This window comes from Episyrphus balteatus, chromosome 1 (assembly GCF_945859705.1).
Source record: "Episyrphus balteatus chromosome 1, idEpiBalt1.1, whole genome shotgun sequence".
Taxonomy (NCBI): Eukaryota; Metazoa; Arthropoda; class Insecta; order Diptera; family Syrphidae; genus Episyrphus; species Episyrphus balteatus.
In genome coordinates, this window is record NC_079134.1 from 13,414,115 (window position 1) to 13,431,973 (window position 17,859).

Sequence of the window (17,859 nt, forward strand, 5' to 3'; positions counted from 1 at the left end):
GGATTGATGTGACCTATAGCAACCCATTTAATTGTATGCGATTAACAGCAATAACAACAGCTTTGTAGCTCATATGTTCATACATAAATTATATGCATAGCATTTTAGATCAATGTTTTAGTAAAACAAAATTATTATTATAAATATGTAGGTAAATCATTCACTTACAACCCCAGTTTTATTCACTATAGGTAAACAAGTATTTTAGTACTAAACCCTTGGCTGGTTTTCGCTTCTGACCAATTGTGTATAGTAAAAAAATAAATAAAATTTTATGTAAACCTGTCCAAAGATTTGTAAAAAAATATGAAAAGTGAAAATTTAGGTCCGTTTGTAAAAGTTCAATTTTGTGATTTTTGTTCATTTGAACAAACGAACCTTAATCTATAGATATATAAAAAAAAGTTTTGAAGAAATAGTAAGAAAAAGTTTACTTGTTTTTATGTATTTAGTATATGTCCAGGTTTTATCGAAGCTCTGTTTAACATTACAGTAATAATTTTAGCATTATGGCTGACTCGTTCTTTTTTTTATAAATAAATTTGAATAAAAGGGCTAAGTTAACTTCAGATATTATTTAAATATATAAAAGTTTTCACAATAGTTAAAAATGTTAATTTTACATGCAAACGTAAATAGCTTCAGGTTTTTTTTAGTTAAATCTTATAAAAGAATTTGGAGACAAAAAAAAACAATATTATGCGTCTAGTCAAAAATATGAAACTGATTATTTCTTCATCGATATTTACAACCGACAACCGATATACTTTCTGACTTTCTCGACAACGGATTTTAATGAATGCTTGAATAGAGTTTAAATTAAAAAAAAATTTGTTTAAGTCATTTGTTTTTAAAAATACAAACCAATTTGTTTGTTTTTTTTTTCGACATGAGACTTATTGATCATCAGCACACATCGGCAAATTCTGAAAATTTTTGATGCTGCTAACATAAAAATAATTTATGCTTATTTACAAAAATGGGCTATGTATGTTCCCTGTACTCTCTTAGTTTTTTTTTTTTTAATGATCTTTGGAATTTCAATAAAAAATGTATTTATTTAGAATGAAAAAACTTTTGAAATATGTATTTTTTTGTTTTTTAAAACGTACTGACAGCTAGTGATGGGAACTATCGAATAAAAACTATCAAACTATCGATAGTTGTAAAATATTCGATAGTTTTAAATCGTTCATTCATTCATTCATTCATTTAGTTATAATTTTCATTCGATAGTTTTTTATTCGAATAGTTTTTTTATTGGATAGTTTATTCGATAGTTTTTATCTGATAGTTTATTCGATAGTTTTTATTCGAATGAATAAATGAATGAATGAACTATTCGATAGTTCCCATCAATACTGATAGCTATTGATGATTTTTTCCAAAGTTATTTCTTACGACAAAATTCGTGTGAAAAATTAGAGCTTAATGAAACTATTGAAAGTGGCTCCGATGGCAACAGAGAAAAAGACAAAAAAATGAGTTTATTAATACAGAAAATTAATGTTTTCAAAAAGGAAATAAATATGCCGGAAAGGAGAAAATATAAAACGATCAATGATTTGTTTTATAAATTTCACTGTATGCAGTGGAAAAATTGTTAAACACATCTGAAAACTGTCTTTAAAGGCAAATCTTTTAAGAATAATTTTACAATAAATTTAAGTTTAAACCATATTTAAGAGTTAAGGTTATAAAATTGAATTTCGGGTAATTGTATTTGCTCTTTGGTATTATTTTTAAAGCCTTTTGAACAAGTTTTATAAAAAAAAAAGTTATAAAAATATTTTCAACCCCTATCGAATATTAAAAATGAATAAAATCTGAAGTTAACATCATCCCATAAGAAATAAGCTTACTTTATATTATAAAAAAAAAAAATAAAATATCAAAGATGCAAGACATTAAGCAGAATGACACAAATTTACTTTAGCATTTCCAAATTACAAAATTTATTCATTTGATACAAAATAAACATCAAAAACAAGCAACATCTCAAAACAAAAACAAAATAATTATACATGAAATACACCAATTAATTTTTTTTCTTTACTTTTTCTTAAATAACACGAATTCAAAAATAAAAATATTACAAGCACAGTATGAATATACGAATAATTTTAGAATTTTTTTTGTTTCAAATTTTTTGTTTTATACTTACGTGGATGAATTATAGGTTTTTTTGCGAGATAGAATTTTGATTGGTAATTTTGGCAATAGATATGGATTTTGATTGATAATTTGTTTCGTTAGCGATATAAAAAAAATTAAATATTAAAAGAAATAAAAAAATAAATAAGATTAAAATTTGATTGAAAATTAAATTTTGTTTTAAAAATTTTTTTAAATATTTTGTACTTTTTTTTTTGTTACAAAAATAAAATTGGAGAATAATATATAATTATGAGATTTGAAAGAGGATATATAATAATTAAATATTTAAATGTTATTACATGTTTTCAAGATATATATAAAGAAAATGGTTTTTAAGTAAAAAAATGTTTATTTTGAAGCGAAGCATGCAAGTCTTGTTTTTTTTTTTTTTAATCTGAATAGAATAGTATTTTTTTGTATTTTTTTTTAATCATTTTTATTTTTTTACAAAATGCGATAAATTTTTTTTTCAAGTTTCAATTTTGTTTGCTGATAGGTTTTGTTCAATTAGTTTATTGTATGGAAGACACAACCATTCACAGGCGTAAGCACAGCAGAAGTTAAAAATGATTGACAGTGGGTGGGGGGAAAAATTTTAAATAAATATAAAAAATAAATATATTTTGTTTTAAAAATAAAAAAAATTAAACTAAATTTACTGTGTATATTCTATATATTTTGTGTGAGAGAAAACGAGAGAGACTCTGTGTGGGTAGTTGAATAGTTGTGTTTTATTTTTTTTTTTTATATTTTTGAATTTATATTTTTCAAGTATAAATTTTGAATTTTGAAAAAAATATAAATTGGTAAAATTTTGTTGTCTGATTTACTGTGTATTGTTTGTGAAACATGTAATTTGAAAAAAACTGTCAACTGTCTACAAAGGGATAATATATACTATAATAAATTTTAAACTCAAATTTAACACAATATGTGTGGTGGTTATGAATTTTTTTATGTTCATTAAAAAAAAAAAATAAAATTGAAGACAAGTTTAAAAAAGAGATAATGTAGCGCTGATTAGTATGTACGAGTATAATATTTGAGTGAATTGAATTGGAATTGAATTAAGTATTAAAAAAGAATGCATTTTTTTTGTAACAAAATAAAAAAAAAAAAATAAAAATAAACGAAAAAATATAATATGAAAATAATTTTTAGCGATCATTTCACTTCTAGCAGAGCATAAGAAAATTTTTGTGCAACTTCTAAGAAAATTTTGTTTACTGAAAATTAATTGAAATGATTTTTTTTTTTGTAATACAAATTTGTTTTATGAACAAACTGGTTTTATTAAAAAAAAATTATATTAAACGTTCCACAAAGGCCAGAAGAAAGATGCGTTTTAATTAAAGAAAAAAAAAAATTCTGTTTATACAAAACTCTCTAAATTGTACTTTAAAAAAGAAACATTTTGAATTTTCGTGTGCTGATATATTGTGTGAATGTTGGTATATTATATAATGAGTCCTCATCTAGCTTAAAAGTACAGAACTGTATTCAAAATAAGTTTACAAGTTTTTTTCTTGTTCTTTTACTTGTTTTCTAAACTGTAATGAGTTTAAAATCTTCAATTCATATAAAATCTTACAAACTGAGCAGATACTTAGTATTAGTTATAATATAATATTATAGAAATAAGAAACATTTAGACTTTAAGGATAAAAATTTAACTAAGGGTAAGTTAATTTAACATTTTTTTTTAGATCCATCAAGAAATAAGTTTTCAAACAAATCATACTGCAACAGTTTTGTAATAATGGTGCGATGTATAATATTGGTTTATTCCAAAAATGGTTGGGTGTTGACGAAATCAATTTGGCAATAACCAACTTTTTCTACAGATCATTAACCTTTTTTGATTTAGCTCAAAGCTTTCTAGAAGCCTCAGTCCAATTTGTATAATATTTTTTTATGTATATTTGTGCATATTTTTTTTTTCATTTTGCAATTAGTTTATGGTTTATCCCAGAAAGTCTTGGGATTAGAAAAAATATCGTATTTGCCTACAGAATGATTTTTGTTTATACAAAAAATAAACATGTTACATAAATTGAACATCAGAACATTTTTTTACGGATGTATTCGAAATTAGGTCTTATCGCTCAACGCTTAAACACAAAAAATTTGTAAGGCCCAAAATCTTCTGGTAGGTACATGTCATCTGCAACGCATCGATATTACTCAAAAGCACTGCTTTGTCATATGAAAGGTTTATCCGATTTCAAAAAATAATAGGCTTGGTTTTTTCTTTGGAAACATTTATTTCAGTTTTTGGGATATGATATTTTTCGTTTTAGGTAAATTGGGTGATTTCAGTTTAAAAATTTGAAAAAAACGTAATACCAAAATGCTTAATTTTTCTTTTCCTGTGTTCACGAGATCAAGTTCTTCTATGGCCATTGAAATAAAATAAATATTCCAAATAATTAAAAGCATTAATAGACTATAGTGAAATTATGAGAATTCGTTTCTGTATCAAACAAAAAATGCCTTTTTGTTCCCTTTTACAAATTATAAATTCGAATATACAAGTCACTAGATTTGATGAGAATCAACAAGAACGAATAATGTTCCTAGATTTTTACCAAATAGTTATAATCGATATGAAACGCACAATATTTTATAATTCAAATCAGATTGATGTTTTTAAATTGAAATATGTTGCAAAGCATTGCAACAAAGAAAATTTTAATACATATTAAGTAAATTGGTAGCCACAGAGACATAATAAATATTCATCTGTTGTAAAACTGATATTTTGAATACAATCTGCATTTTCTTTATAATTACTATTAACTATCTCTAAAACCCTCATAAAATAAAATACAAAGTGTATAAGTAACAAAACTTTTAAAACAAATCAAACAAAATGGTGCAATTAGTTATATAGTTATATATATATAAAACAGTCGCATAATGATCGCTAAATGTCTATATTATAATAAATAGAAGATGTAATTAATATGTTTAAACAAATTTTTATATTTAATTTCATTATAAAAATCAAATTTAATTTTTTTTTGTATATATAGCATCATCCAATCAATCAGCTTATAGAGATTATTTTAAATATATTTGTAAAATAAATAAATATAAAAATTTATATAACTATCCAATATTAAACAAAAAAAAAAAACTATAAAAAAAAAAAACAATTTATTTTATTTTCTGAACAAAATGCTCTGCTCTGTTATTGAAAAAAAATTTAACAAAAAAAAATTGTAATTAAATTAAATGATATTTTTTTTTGTTAAGATTAATTTTACAAATTAAAATGATAATGAAATGAAAATCTCTGACCTTGTTTTTTTTTTTAATTTATATTTTATATCAGAAGTAGATAAGTAGTAGTAGTAGTTGTTGTGTTATATTCTTGTATTTACCTTCTACGAAGGGTCGAAACAAAGTGAGGGGGAAAAAGAAAAATAGGAAATATTTTCAGTAAGTCTCTGTAGAAAAATACCCGCCCACATTTTTTTTTGTGTTTTTTTTTTTCTTATTTAGAGAGAAAAAAATTAATAAAAAAAAATTAAATAAAATTAAAAATTATATATTTTTTTCAATTTCAATTCTTACATTAAAAAGTAGAAAAATATACAAAAGAATAAAAATAAAAAAAAAAAAACAGAAAACTGTGCGTAGTAATTTGTTGTTGTTTTTATTTGTTTCTATTTTTTTTTTACATAAATAAATTTGTGTAGATTTTGTTTTTGTAGACAAAAAGAAAATTCTTGATTTAACAGCTTTTTGAACTGGGTGTGGATTAATTTTTATTTATTTTTTTTTATTTTTTAGTTCTGTTGTTGTTTTAAGGTTATTCTATCAAAATTTTATTTCTTTCGCATTTCTTTTTTTTTTAGACATAATAAAAATAAATATATTTGTGTTTTTTGGAATTTATATTAACCTTTGTTTTATTTCTTAAAAGTATTTTGTTAAAAAATAATAAAAAATATTTTTTTAAATTAAAACTTAAATAAAGAAAAAAAAAATTAAAACTATATTCGTAATAATTAAGGACGTGTAATTTGTATAAATTTTTGTTGTTATAATATTTTTTTGTTTATGTACATACCTGTCCACCTTCGCCTTCGACGCTGACCAAATCACGCCATTCCTCGATAGTTTGCGCCAAATCAATCGTACATAGGGGCACCTTAACTTCACCAATTTGGTCATGTTTGGAGAAACGATCAAAATCGAAGATCGCAAATACTAGGGTCTTGTTCATAGCGTCAGCATAAGGTAAACTCTTTAGAAAATAATAAATAATTTTTTTTATTAAAATTCATGAAACTAAAGAAGACCAAACAAATGTAAACTTACCTTAAATGTAAATGTTTCATTGAAGACAGGACTCAAGGTCTTACGATGGACTTTGGTTTCAAATTTTTTCTTTTTATCTGGCAGCAGGTAACATTTGACGTAAGGATCTGATGTGCCACCCATATCAAGGGCTGGCAGATCCTCCGCCTGGATAACTGTTACGGCTAAGCTGTTTGAATTAAAGTCGTATTCAAGCTGTTGAAAGATTAACGATATTAAAAATTTTCTTCTTTTGTACTTTTTTTGTTTTTTTTTTTTTTTTTTTTGTAAAACCAAAATGGAACAGAGAAAATGTATGGTAGGTATATGTATGTTTATATGTGTCGAATGATGGTGAGTAATGTATAAGTGAGAGTGGGAGGGTGGTTGGATGGTTATTTGAGATAGCCGACGACGACGACGACGAGAATATAGCTCTGTTTCCATTCTGAGTAGGTATATCCTTTGGATTCTCTATATAACTTCCCATGAAATTAATTTTATTGATTTTTTTCTCTTACACAAGAGTACCTATGGGTTACAGAAAAAATGGGGAAAAAAAAATACTTGAAGAAAAGTTCTTGAAAAGTCATTTATAACAAGGAAGCGAATTTTCTTGCTTGCACGAGCAGCCAGCGATAAAAAGATGAAGGAAATAATACCCAAGTAGTGTAAGTATACGTACAACTGTACGAGAACGAAGTAAAACGAAAGGAAGGATAACAATGTGAGAAGTATTTTTTTTTTCATTCTCATTAAAAAAAAAAAAAATGAAGAAGCAAAAGGTGTAAGGATTTGTTCCGGCATTTTTCTAGCTCTTTTATAGTATATATTGTGTTTGAATAAATGTTGGTGCTAGCTACGGGTGAAGAACATATTTTACAAGTTCTTTCTGTAGGTAAAGAATGTCAAGAGAATGTTGGTTTTACTTTTTTTTGACTTCTTCTTTTGAATGATTTGCATTTCATCATTCCTAAGCTTTGTAACTTGCACATTTTTTTTTTGTTGTGAGAAATTTTTTTTGTTTATATTAAACATGTTCAATATTTTAATTGGATTATTGAGGAAAAATATTTAAAGAGTTGAATGTCACAATTGTATGAATAATTCAGTTCGTTGAATTTATATCTGTTAATAACTAGGTATATGAAGACGGATTTCCTTTCCAGATGTTTCTTCTGGAAAGAAATTTTTCGAGAATAAAAAATATACAGCACTTAAAATTATGCCTGTTACGATTATTTTGAAGGCCTAGAATACCTATGATAAGATTTAGCACGTAATTATTAAATTAATTGATAAAATGAAATTGGCGCCCGGGTTGTGACCAAAATTACTTCCCCAGACTTCTTGAAGAATTAAAAAACAGGAATAACAGATGGAGGCTATGCATTGTCATACAGGTATAGAAGCACAGTGGCCTTGGAAGCTATTCCCGATCTTGTGCTTAAGCTTCTACATCTATTTTTATATTTGGTTTCAAGAAGGATATCGGGGTTGTTGGTGCAGGTTTCTTATGCCAAACTCTTAAACTAGCCTTATTACAGTGTCTTTTAATCTGAAGTACTGTATAAGTGACTAAGGCGACTAAAGAAATCTAAATGATGGCAATTTTACAAGCTGATATCACCTTTTTTTATGACAGCCAATCGACAAATCAAGTCGACTTAAGGTTCTTGGTTAACACCAAAATTCGACGAAATAAAAGGATTTATTATTGGTTCAATATTTTTAGTGTTGTACTAAAAACGTCGTCGTCGGATTTTATCGATATCAATTTGATAATGATTTGAGAATCTTTTTCAAAAGTAAACATAATAGCGCAAATTATTAGTCTGTGCTCGTTTAAACGTTAACAGAGCCTACTCTTATTAAAGCACTTGTTTAGTTTCAAACCCTTGTCTTACATTTTCTCAGTCTAAAAACTTCAAAATACTTTTCTAAAGGAGTAAAATATGTAACGTAACGTGAGCCCTGTAGTTGAAACGCAAACGATTCTTCTACAATAACAATGTTGAAACACCATCTGCCAGAATTTGGCAATAGACTTCAATAAGTTTGATTACCTTTCTGTACACACTATCGTTTTCCATAGATCCTTTATCCACATTATTTCTCAAAAGATTGAAACTGCAATTTTGTAACAACTTAAGGGAATTCTACATCATATCAAAATATCGTTTCCGAAGAAAGCCAATATTTAAACTATTAAAAACAAACTGGTACATCTTTAGGTACAAGGATTAGATTGAAATAATTTTACTAGTTTTAAACATTAATCTGATTTAGGTCCAAATTAAACATATAACGTTTTATTTAGGTATTTGGACAAAAAAAAAAAACTGGGGAAATTCAAATAAGAAGCAGCAAGTTCATAACCAAATTGAACCACAGCCAACAAAATATTTCCCACCTGTATAAAATTATTTATCAAGTATGTTTGGACTCAGACATGAGTTTTTAAGCCATGACAACTAAGGAAAACTATGGGATACTTATTGGGCAGTTTTGGACAAACCCAAACGTTTCAAAATTCAATCAATGCATCATTGTTGAAATTATTGTGACTAGAAACTGAAACTAGTTATGAAATAATACATACAAAATTTATATAAACAGCAATTTTTTAAATTCACGAGGTCATTTTTTCTTGGAGCAAGTTTCAAAAGCCAGCAATATATACAAATATGCATGCACTAATTTATTATTTGCATTAGACTGATTCAAAAAAATTTGTTTTTGTTCATGGTTATATTGAAAATATTGTTGGAAATGACGAAAAAAATCCTGTTAAAGTATTAATTAAGTGCTGCCGCATCGCAAATTTCTTTTTGATATGATATGATTTACTTGGGAATGATTGTGGTTTTGAGTTTGGAATTTTATAACTTTTTAATGGTTTATCAAAATGCTAGAAATATAAAATTTAAAAAAAGACAGACACGAAAAATGAATAAAAATAATTTTTAGTTGAAAAAAAAAAAAAAAAAAAATAATTCGAATTTATTGAAAAATTCTAATACGATAGTATATAAGGAGTTTGATAGAATATAAAAAATTCGAAAAGTTTGCCAAATTTTTTGAAAAACCTAAAAATTTCGTCAAAAAATTGGAAAAAAGGAAGAAAATATTATATTTTATATTTTAAAGTTGAATAACTTCGAAACAGAGCGGTTTATCAAAAAAATAATTAAAAGCTTTTTTGTAGAGCGTTCAATTTTATACAAGAAAAATATTAAATCTAGCCTTTTATCAGTCTAATTTAATTTATATATTTGTGTATTTTTTTTTTCTATTATATTCGTTTATCGAATACAAGTTAGGCGTTCGGTTATGGGTTGGCACTAATAACCTTAATATTAAACGAAAACTCATTTGGTCATTTATGTACCTATTTATTTTATCTTTTCCATTTTCTATTAAATTTCCTTACCTGTAATTTTAAATTCTCTAAAGAAAAATAAATATCTATTAAATAATTATTATGAATTGTCTTGAAATTTTATTGAACCTTAATAATTATCTACCTCAACAAAATATCACTCAAAGTTAATAGATTTAAGATCAATAAAATTTCAACATAACTCAGAAAGTCTCAAATATCTAAGGGTTGATCTAATTATCACAGTTATACAATTTTATATAATCTACCTGAATCTACCTGTGCAAGAAGCTCAATTGTAACTATCTTAGGATTATTAGTACCTGGTTAATCCTTGACTAATTACTTCTTGGGTGCAAAATTAGGTAATTAAGGAGTTGAACTATATATTTTCCAAATCATATAAAACGGGTGAAAATAAAATTTGTAGTCAGTCAATCTTCTTATCGAGATCAACAAACTACACGGGAGTTACAAGTTAATAAGAAATTTAATTTTAAAAAGTTTTTGAAAATCCAAGTCTTACCAAAAGTATATTAACAAAATGGCTACATTAAATCAAAAACACTCAACAAATAGTTCCGTTGGCAAAGATTTCCAACACGAAGAATTTTTCGAAGTGGATCGTTCAAAATTGCAAAAAATGGCTACAACTGTAACTTTCATTCAAGCTAAAACTAAAGCCGACTTATATTTCGAACAAATAATGGAAACAACACAAACTAAAATCGAATACCAGCAATCACTTAACCAAGCTATCAAAAATAAACATCATCCATTTATTCGTGTTTCTGGAAGACGTATGGAAGACATAACTTGGGCCAAAGGACTGATATTGGCACGTCTAGAAGTCAACGATTCAATTTTTCGACTTAAAATGGCAGTTTCGAATGTTGATCACACGTACATTATGGGCAGAAATAACAACATGGTTAACCGCATCATGAATGACACTCAAACTCACATCCAATTCCCAGATCCGAATTTGATCAAAAAGAGCAATCAAGTCACAGTAAATGGAATGCTAGATGACGTTGAAATTGCAAGAAGTTTACTCCGTTTATCATCACCAATTTTGATGTCCTTCGAATTGCCAAAGAACCGAGCCCTACCATCACCGGAAAGTGTCGGAATTTACTACAAAGTTCATGTAACATTTTTGACAAATCACAAATCAAATAAAATTTTGGTTCTAATACGAGGAACAACAAGACGTCAAGACAAACTTAAACAAGCTGCACGTTCTCTACTTACAAACGCCCTTGGAAAGATGGCAGCAAACAACATTGTTAGTTTACAAGTCCAAGTTCCACCACAGCATCATGAATCAGTTAAAGGAGAGAATTGTGAAAATATCAATGAAATAATGGAGAAGACAAATACGAAAATATTTTTCCCAGATTTATCAATGAGAGGCAATCGAAGATCACAAGTTACTATTACTGGAAATGTAGATGAAGTTTTGAACGCTAGAACCGAACTGGTTGGTAATTTTCCAATCGAATTTACATTTGACATTTCGGATGATTATGAAACCGCTACGGAAATTATGGAACTTGGAAGAAAAGCAGGAGTTCGGATAACTATTTCACAGAAGGAACGCGATATTGGAATGTCTATAACAATTAAAAGTTCTGAGAAAATGATGGAGAGAATTTATGAAATTCATCGGATTATTCGACAACTTAACTCAAAGAATAAAGCTCATACATTTGATTTGTTTGGAGCTGCTTATCAGCGACAGATTGATGCTTTAATGGAGAACGAAGACGATGTGGAAAATTTGATTGAAGAACGAAGTGAGACAGCAAGTGAAGGTGATTTTAGTCAGCAATCTCCGGTTATTAGTTCTTCGCCAGTTTCTGCACAAGATCAGCAAAATAATTGGACAATTTATGATCCAAGTCAAAATATTCAGCAGGAATTGCATCAATACGAAGGGCCTTCAAGTTCACAAACTCAGTATTACTCAGCAGCTCAGAATTATCAGGATTGGAATAATTGGATTCAACCGGATATATTAGATAATTTAAGTTTAAATGGAAGAGATGTTCCAATTCATACTCCAGATCATAATAATTGGAATGTTATAAGTTTTGATCAAGATTACCAAAGTCAACAGCAATCAAGTGATTGGACTTTTCCCGAATTTCAAGGACCTTTAGAAGAAAATCATCAGAAACTTATTCAAATTGATTCAGCTTATCTTCAACAGCAGCAAATCGAAAAGAATACTGAATGTGATGTGATAACATTTGGAAGTTTTGATAGTCAGCAAATGGAACAGTTATTGGGACTACAGAATTCTGATGATGAAATTGAAAACGAAAAACCTTCACCGCTAATTGTTGGATCAGAAGAAACAGTTGCCGGGAGACTTATTTGCTCTGGATGGGGGAGTTTATTTTGAGTATAAACTTGGATTTATTAGTTTTAAGGCACCATACAACTTCTTTTTATGCCCTTTATATATGTAAATAAAGTAAATTTTCGAACTTAAAAAAAAATACGATTTGTTGATTTATTGAAGGCGTTCAAGGTTCTTCGAAAAAGGAGGAGATATTTAATTCGTCTGTATTTTTTTTTTTTTTTTATTTTACCGCATAACTTTGGACTGAGTGAACCAATTTTGATAATTCTTTTTGTATTGGAAAGGTGGTGGCTGCCGTGTGGTCCCATTTTGTTCAATTTTAGCTATAGAAACTATTAGAAAAACCATAAAACCTAGCTTTGATCCATGGAAGTCGGTTTTGATTATTGATAAAAATGATTATTTTCTCAATTGTTTTTTTTTGTAAGGAAATGATTTGGAATTACTTTATAAGATAGTCTGCTAACAAGATTATAAAAATGCAATAAGTTAAGTTATAAGTGATTTTTGTCTGCAATTATTAGTTTCGATTTAATATAGCTTTTTACGGCCTTTAGTCCATACAAGCTCATTTGGACTCATCAGACATATTATCGTGAGACACCTTGTCAACACTGATGGGCGATTTCGTGTAAAAAAACTATTTTTTACATTTTTTGTGTAAAAAAAACCGTAAAAAATGGTAAATAATGTGTAAAATATGTAAAAAAACGTAAAAATTTGAATAAAACGGTAAAAAACTGTAAAAAATGGTAAAAAAAAACTTAAAAAATGCATTCATTTTGACATCTTGCCATTCGAAGTACATAATATTTTGTAAAAACACTTCATTTTGTGGCTTTGAATTCTAATAAAAGTTTATAAATCATAATTGAAATATTTCCAAAGTCATTATTGGTCTATTTTTTCTAGAGCCCAAATGAGATCATTTCGCAAATAATCTCATTTGAAAGAAAAATATTCTTTACGATTTGACATTCAAAATAAACTAATTTTTGAAATTGGCTCTAGTGAAAACATGCTGTAAAGTTCCAGTTCCACAAACAATAAACTTTATGAAGCGTTGAATTTTGTGCTCCTCAAATCCAACATTTTTTGCAAACCTTTCAGAAGATGGATTATGCTGTCTCTTTAAGTTATTTCTATCCATTTTTCTGCAGCAAAATTCAGACAAATTATCAAATAACTTTAACTTTCTTTTAAGAAACTTGTCAGAAGAGAGGATTGAAGAACGTCATAATTTTAAGCAAACAAGTGGACTAATTGAAAAATGTGATTTTTGACATGACTGAAATAAAACGCGGTAATCTTTGCAAATAAGCTTTGAGGTTATTTAATTTGCCCGTTTCATCAACGCAAATTGCCCACAGTTTAATTTTGCTGTCCATTAACATTTAAAAGTCAAGGAAATGAACTCACAATAATTTTAATGAAATTAAATAAGCAACCATCGTACAAAAATTTAAATGTTCTTCTTTTCCTCCAAATAGTTGAAAAAAAACAGAAAAGAACTTTATTTTTTGTTTTCTAAAGAAATTTCATTTTTTACCATTTTTTACATCACTGAGTTTTTTTTACATGTGAAGTTTTTTGCATCGAATTTCTGACATGTAAAGAAACTCGATGTAAAAAAACCGGTACAACACTGCTTGTCAATACGCAAATTTTCTTTATACTCAGCAAAACCTTTTCCAGTTTTAATGATTAAATCTTAATCTTGCTGATGAGTTCAATCGAGCTCCACCGGGATTAAATTTTTCTATGGACTAAAGGCCGTAAAAAGCTTTATGAAATCAATAATTTAGCATGTCCAATTAAATATAGTGCTTATTCTTCTACTTTACTGATTTCGGTAGTATACCGAATTTCTATTACAAATCAATTCTTCTTCTGGGGATATTTCATCCCGTCGCTAACTTAAGCCCCACTATTTTCCTAGAATTTATCTTCCACTGTTCAGTCAGCTTTAAACAGATTTTTCTCATCGCGTCGCTAGAACGATCTCAAGTGTTTTGTGACTTTTTTAACCATACATGATTTTGTTATAAGTAATTTTAGTCTTCCAGAATTTCTAGAACGGGACATCTATAACCCCATCGATAGTACGAACCCAAGTATCTTGACATCTTCAGAAATTCAATGCATGAATTTCTTCAACAGTGTGAGACTTTGTTATTATTTGAAATTAGTCTTTAGCTACTCTTAGGACTTGTGTGGTACATTTTTTGATTTTTTGATAATACGAGTTTTTGTTTTAAGAGATATTCTCCTAGCACTCATGTGAGACATCTCATCCCGTCCCTAGAACGAACCCAAGTGTCTTGTGGTTTTGATGTACGGACATTTAAAAAATTGCAAGATTTTGTTAAAAGTGATTTTAGTTCTTAAAAAACTACTAGATGTCATGTGGGACATCTCATCCCGGCACTAGCACGAACCTAAACATTCTGCTACAAATGTCTTGCGTTCCTTACTCATTTGATATATTTTTGATAAAAGACCCCACTATTTACTCCTTTATACTTTCCCCAATATCAAGCTTTTAAAAAGCTATCGTTCCTTCTGTAAGCATTCATTAATTCAGAAAATAATTTTTAATCTGAATCTTGAACTCTTTAAAATTTTCTTTTCAATCAAATTTAAGAAACGAATAAGTCGTTCAATTAAAATTAGATAAGAAACCACCTTTTGCGCTTCAATTAAAATGCATTGTCCCCCAAAAGTGACATTAGAGACATATTGCATTGAAAAGGTGATTAGAATTATGTTGCCAACTTGGTTTCAAGGGTTTTCGAAGGTAAATCGCTCTTATGAAACTTCTTTGCTCCGCTTCAGGTAGGTATGTAAAGTTTCCATTCAGGTTCTTTTGTTTACTGTTAAAACTATTTTTAATTGCCAGCTAGTACTTTTTATATTTTCTAAGAATTATGAGTTTTAACAAAAATCCAATAAAGGTTGAGATTAATTTTTTTGCCTAAAACAAACTTTGTGTTTTCTACAAGTATATTTACAAATGATGTAAACTTTTTGTAGAACATTGTAAAATTGTTAAATTAATTGTTTCATAACTGCCACAAAAATAAAAAAATTGATTTTGGTCACTCGAATTTATGAGAATCAACAAGAACGAACATTTATTTGGAATTTTAAAGAGAAGTTCTTTTTAAAAACTTAAAAAAATCTGTTTTCTCAGTGAGATTTAAATCAAATTTGAAATGTTTTCTTTTCGAAATTTTATTAAAATTTTATATTTCATGAAATATTCAAAAAAAAATATTGTATTTAGTAGGAAAAAGTACTCAAAAAAAGGATTAGAAAAAGAGAAAATGATTAAATTTCTTATTTTTTCTGCTGAATTTGTTTTGTTTTGGAGTGAAGATTTAATAGTCATATTAATGAGAGAGGAAATGTAATGTATAGACTTGCTTGACGACTTCCTTTTTTGAACTGGCACCTTGTTCAAAATAAAAAAAAACAATTTTGTTTGAGCTTAAAAAATTTTTGCCGAAACACCTTACTCAAAAACCTTCTTTCTTGCTTCATTTTTAAGTAGTTTTTAGCCAATATGAGAAATTGCAAACCATGAATGTGAAACAGCACTCTCATCTAATAACACTTTAATGACAAACCACCATCAAGGAACAACTCCTGATGAACTTTTGCTGAAGCCAACGTTGCTTGCTGTATACTTCTCAGCATTTCTTTTTATTTCTATTGAATATAAACATTTATAAAATGTGTTTTGTTGTTTTATTTTGTAGTTGTTGTTGTAGTAGTAATTGTTGTATCTGCATATCTCTCTCCTCTCTTGTATTTACACCATCATTATATTTATCAAATACGCGACCAATACACCATCATCCAATTTGTGTTGTCGTCGTGTGTATTGGACTTACCTTGAAATTTAATCTTCCTAATTTTACTTCACTCTGCTTGCTCTCGTCATCTTGTTCTTCAGCATTCTCCGTCAATTCCTCCATATCAGGCTGAACCTATGACATACCAGAACCCAATAACTACTTAGGCAATAATAAGGGCGTGATACTTACTTTTTCTTTGTACGCCGAGCCTAGAAGTTGGACCGATTTCATATCGACCCCCTTCTTACCCTTACCATCTTTGGTTCGTCGTTTTTTAAGGAATCTGCGTACGCAAAAGAAGACTAGACCAAGGACAACGAGGCAGACGGCGATTATAATCGCCACCACGCCCCATGTTGGTATGCCAACTTTGTGTGCTAGTTTCTCTGTGATTTCGACAGCTTCTTTGCCAACTTTTTCGACTTTTTCCTCAAATGGTACGGCAGTCGTTGTTGGGCCTTCTGGTTCTATTTTTTTTGTTTTTTTATAATTATTATTGATAATGTTTTTTGTTTTATTTTTATGGTTTTGTTTTTAAAATTTTACCTTCAGCTGCTAGTGTTGTGGTAATTTTTGATGCCATAGTCGTTTGCAATTCCCTAAAGTGACTCTTTGGCGTTGTTTCTTCCTGTTTGACTTGGTCCTCGCCGGCCGGCAGCGGCACGGACTCTTCGGGTTGGGTATTTGGAGGCATTTTTTAGTCTGAAAATAAAAATACCAAAAATCATTAATAAATGGAATTTTTTTTAACAAAACAAATAAAATGCAAACAAAAGAGAGGCATTTATGAATGTATTTTTATTTAATAGGTCTATCTTATCTTAGTAACGCCCAAGAGTCTTTACTTTGTGCTTCAAGTTTATGTCCCTATTTTCTGGTTTGAAAACATTCACAGAACAAAAAATATTAACTTTCTCTACTTCCCCGATAAATTTACTGACCAATGAACCAAAAACGAAGAAAAACTGTAAACTGTTGATGCTGAATATTTTTTCGAAAACCGAAATTATTTTTTCTGAGACAATTTGCTTCCATTCCAAACTATAATCAAATAAAGTCAAGACGTTGATGTCACACAATCAGATTTCGCCTTATCTTCACTTTTCCAGTTGTCGTCTAAGTATTTTATTCGATTTCCATTGTTGATGTGTGTATTCGGTTACCACAGATAAGTGAGAACCAGAACAGATCAATTTGGCACGTGTAAGAAATTGATAAACAACATTTATGTTATGACATTAAATGCTGTTCAATTTGGTATACGAAGCATGAAATCGTTTATGTTTTTGACGTGATAACGTCTTATAAATCGATGAAACATGGCAGCATTTACGGATTTTTTTTAATTCTCCACGTTTCGAAATATGAAATTTTGAAAAACACCTACTTTTTTTTGGGTATTTTTGGGTGAGTTTTTATTTTTTTTTTAATTTTTCGTAGCGTTCAAAAAATCTCACACGTATAGAACATTTAGTCTATGACCTTGCGCATACTTGTGCAAACAATTAGTATTTAAAAATTATTTTTGACCGAATAACGGGAAAAACAAGTTTTTTTGTCCCAAGTTTTTTGACAGTTTTTAACCGTTTTTTTGTTTTTATCTTTTTTTCTTCAAAAGATAAATTAATAAAATGTATACTGTAAATGGATAACTATATTTGTGAAAAATTTCAATCAATTTTGTAATTTAAATTTATTAAGCATGCTGACACCTAACAGTACATTTACTATAAGTTTCACAATATGTATTAAATTAAAAAACATCAGAAAAACTTCAAAAC

General features: G+C 28.0%; 1 protein-coding gene across 5 annotated transcripts in view; it reads right to left on the bottom strand.

Annotated features, from left to right (window-relative positions):
• LOC129905484 (synaptotagmin 1) overlaps positions 1–17,859 on the bottom strand; it is a 74,098-nt gene that overhangs the window by 14,637 nt on the left and 41,602 nt on the right. For 3 of the 5 annotated variants that reach the window (XM_055980982.1, XM_055980953.1, XM_055980961.1), the window contains 5 exons: positions 16,625–16,780; positions 16,268–16,545; positions 16,115–16,210; positions 6,487–6,681; positions 6,236–6,412 (listed from right to left, as the gene is read on the bottom strand). In XM_055980982.1, coding sequence (XP_055836957.1) covers positions 6,236–6,412; positions 6,487–6,681; positions 16,115–16,210; positions 16,268–16,545; positions 16,625–16,772 — 894 coding nt within the window. In that variant the 5' untranslated portion in view covers positions 16,773–16,780. Of the gene's footprint in view, positions 1–6,235; positions 6,413–6,486; positions 6,682–16,114; positions 16,211–16,267; positions 16,546–16,624; positions 16,781–17,019; positions 17,044–17,859 lie in introns of those variants that run through there. The other 2 variants (XM_055980969.1, XM_055980976.1) reach the window with 2 other exon arrangements.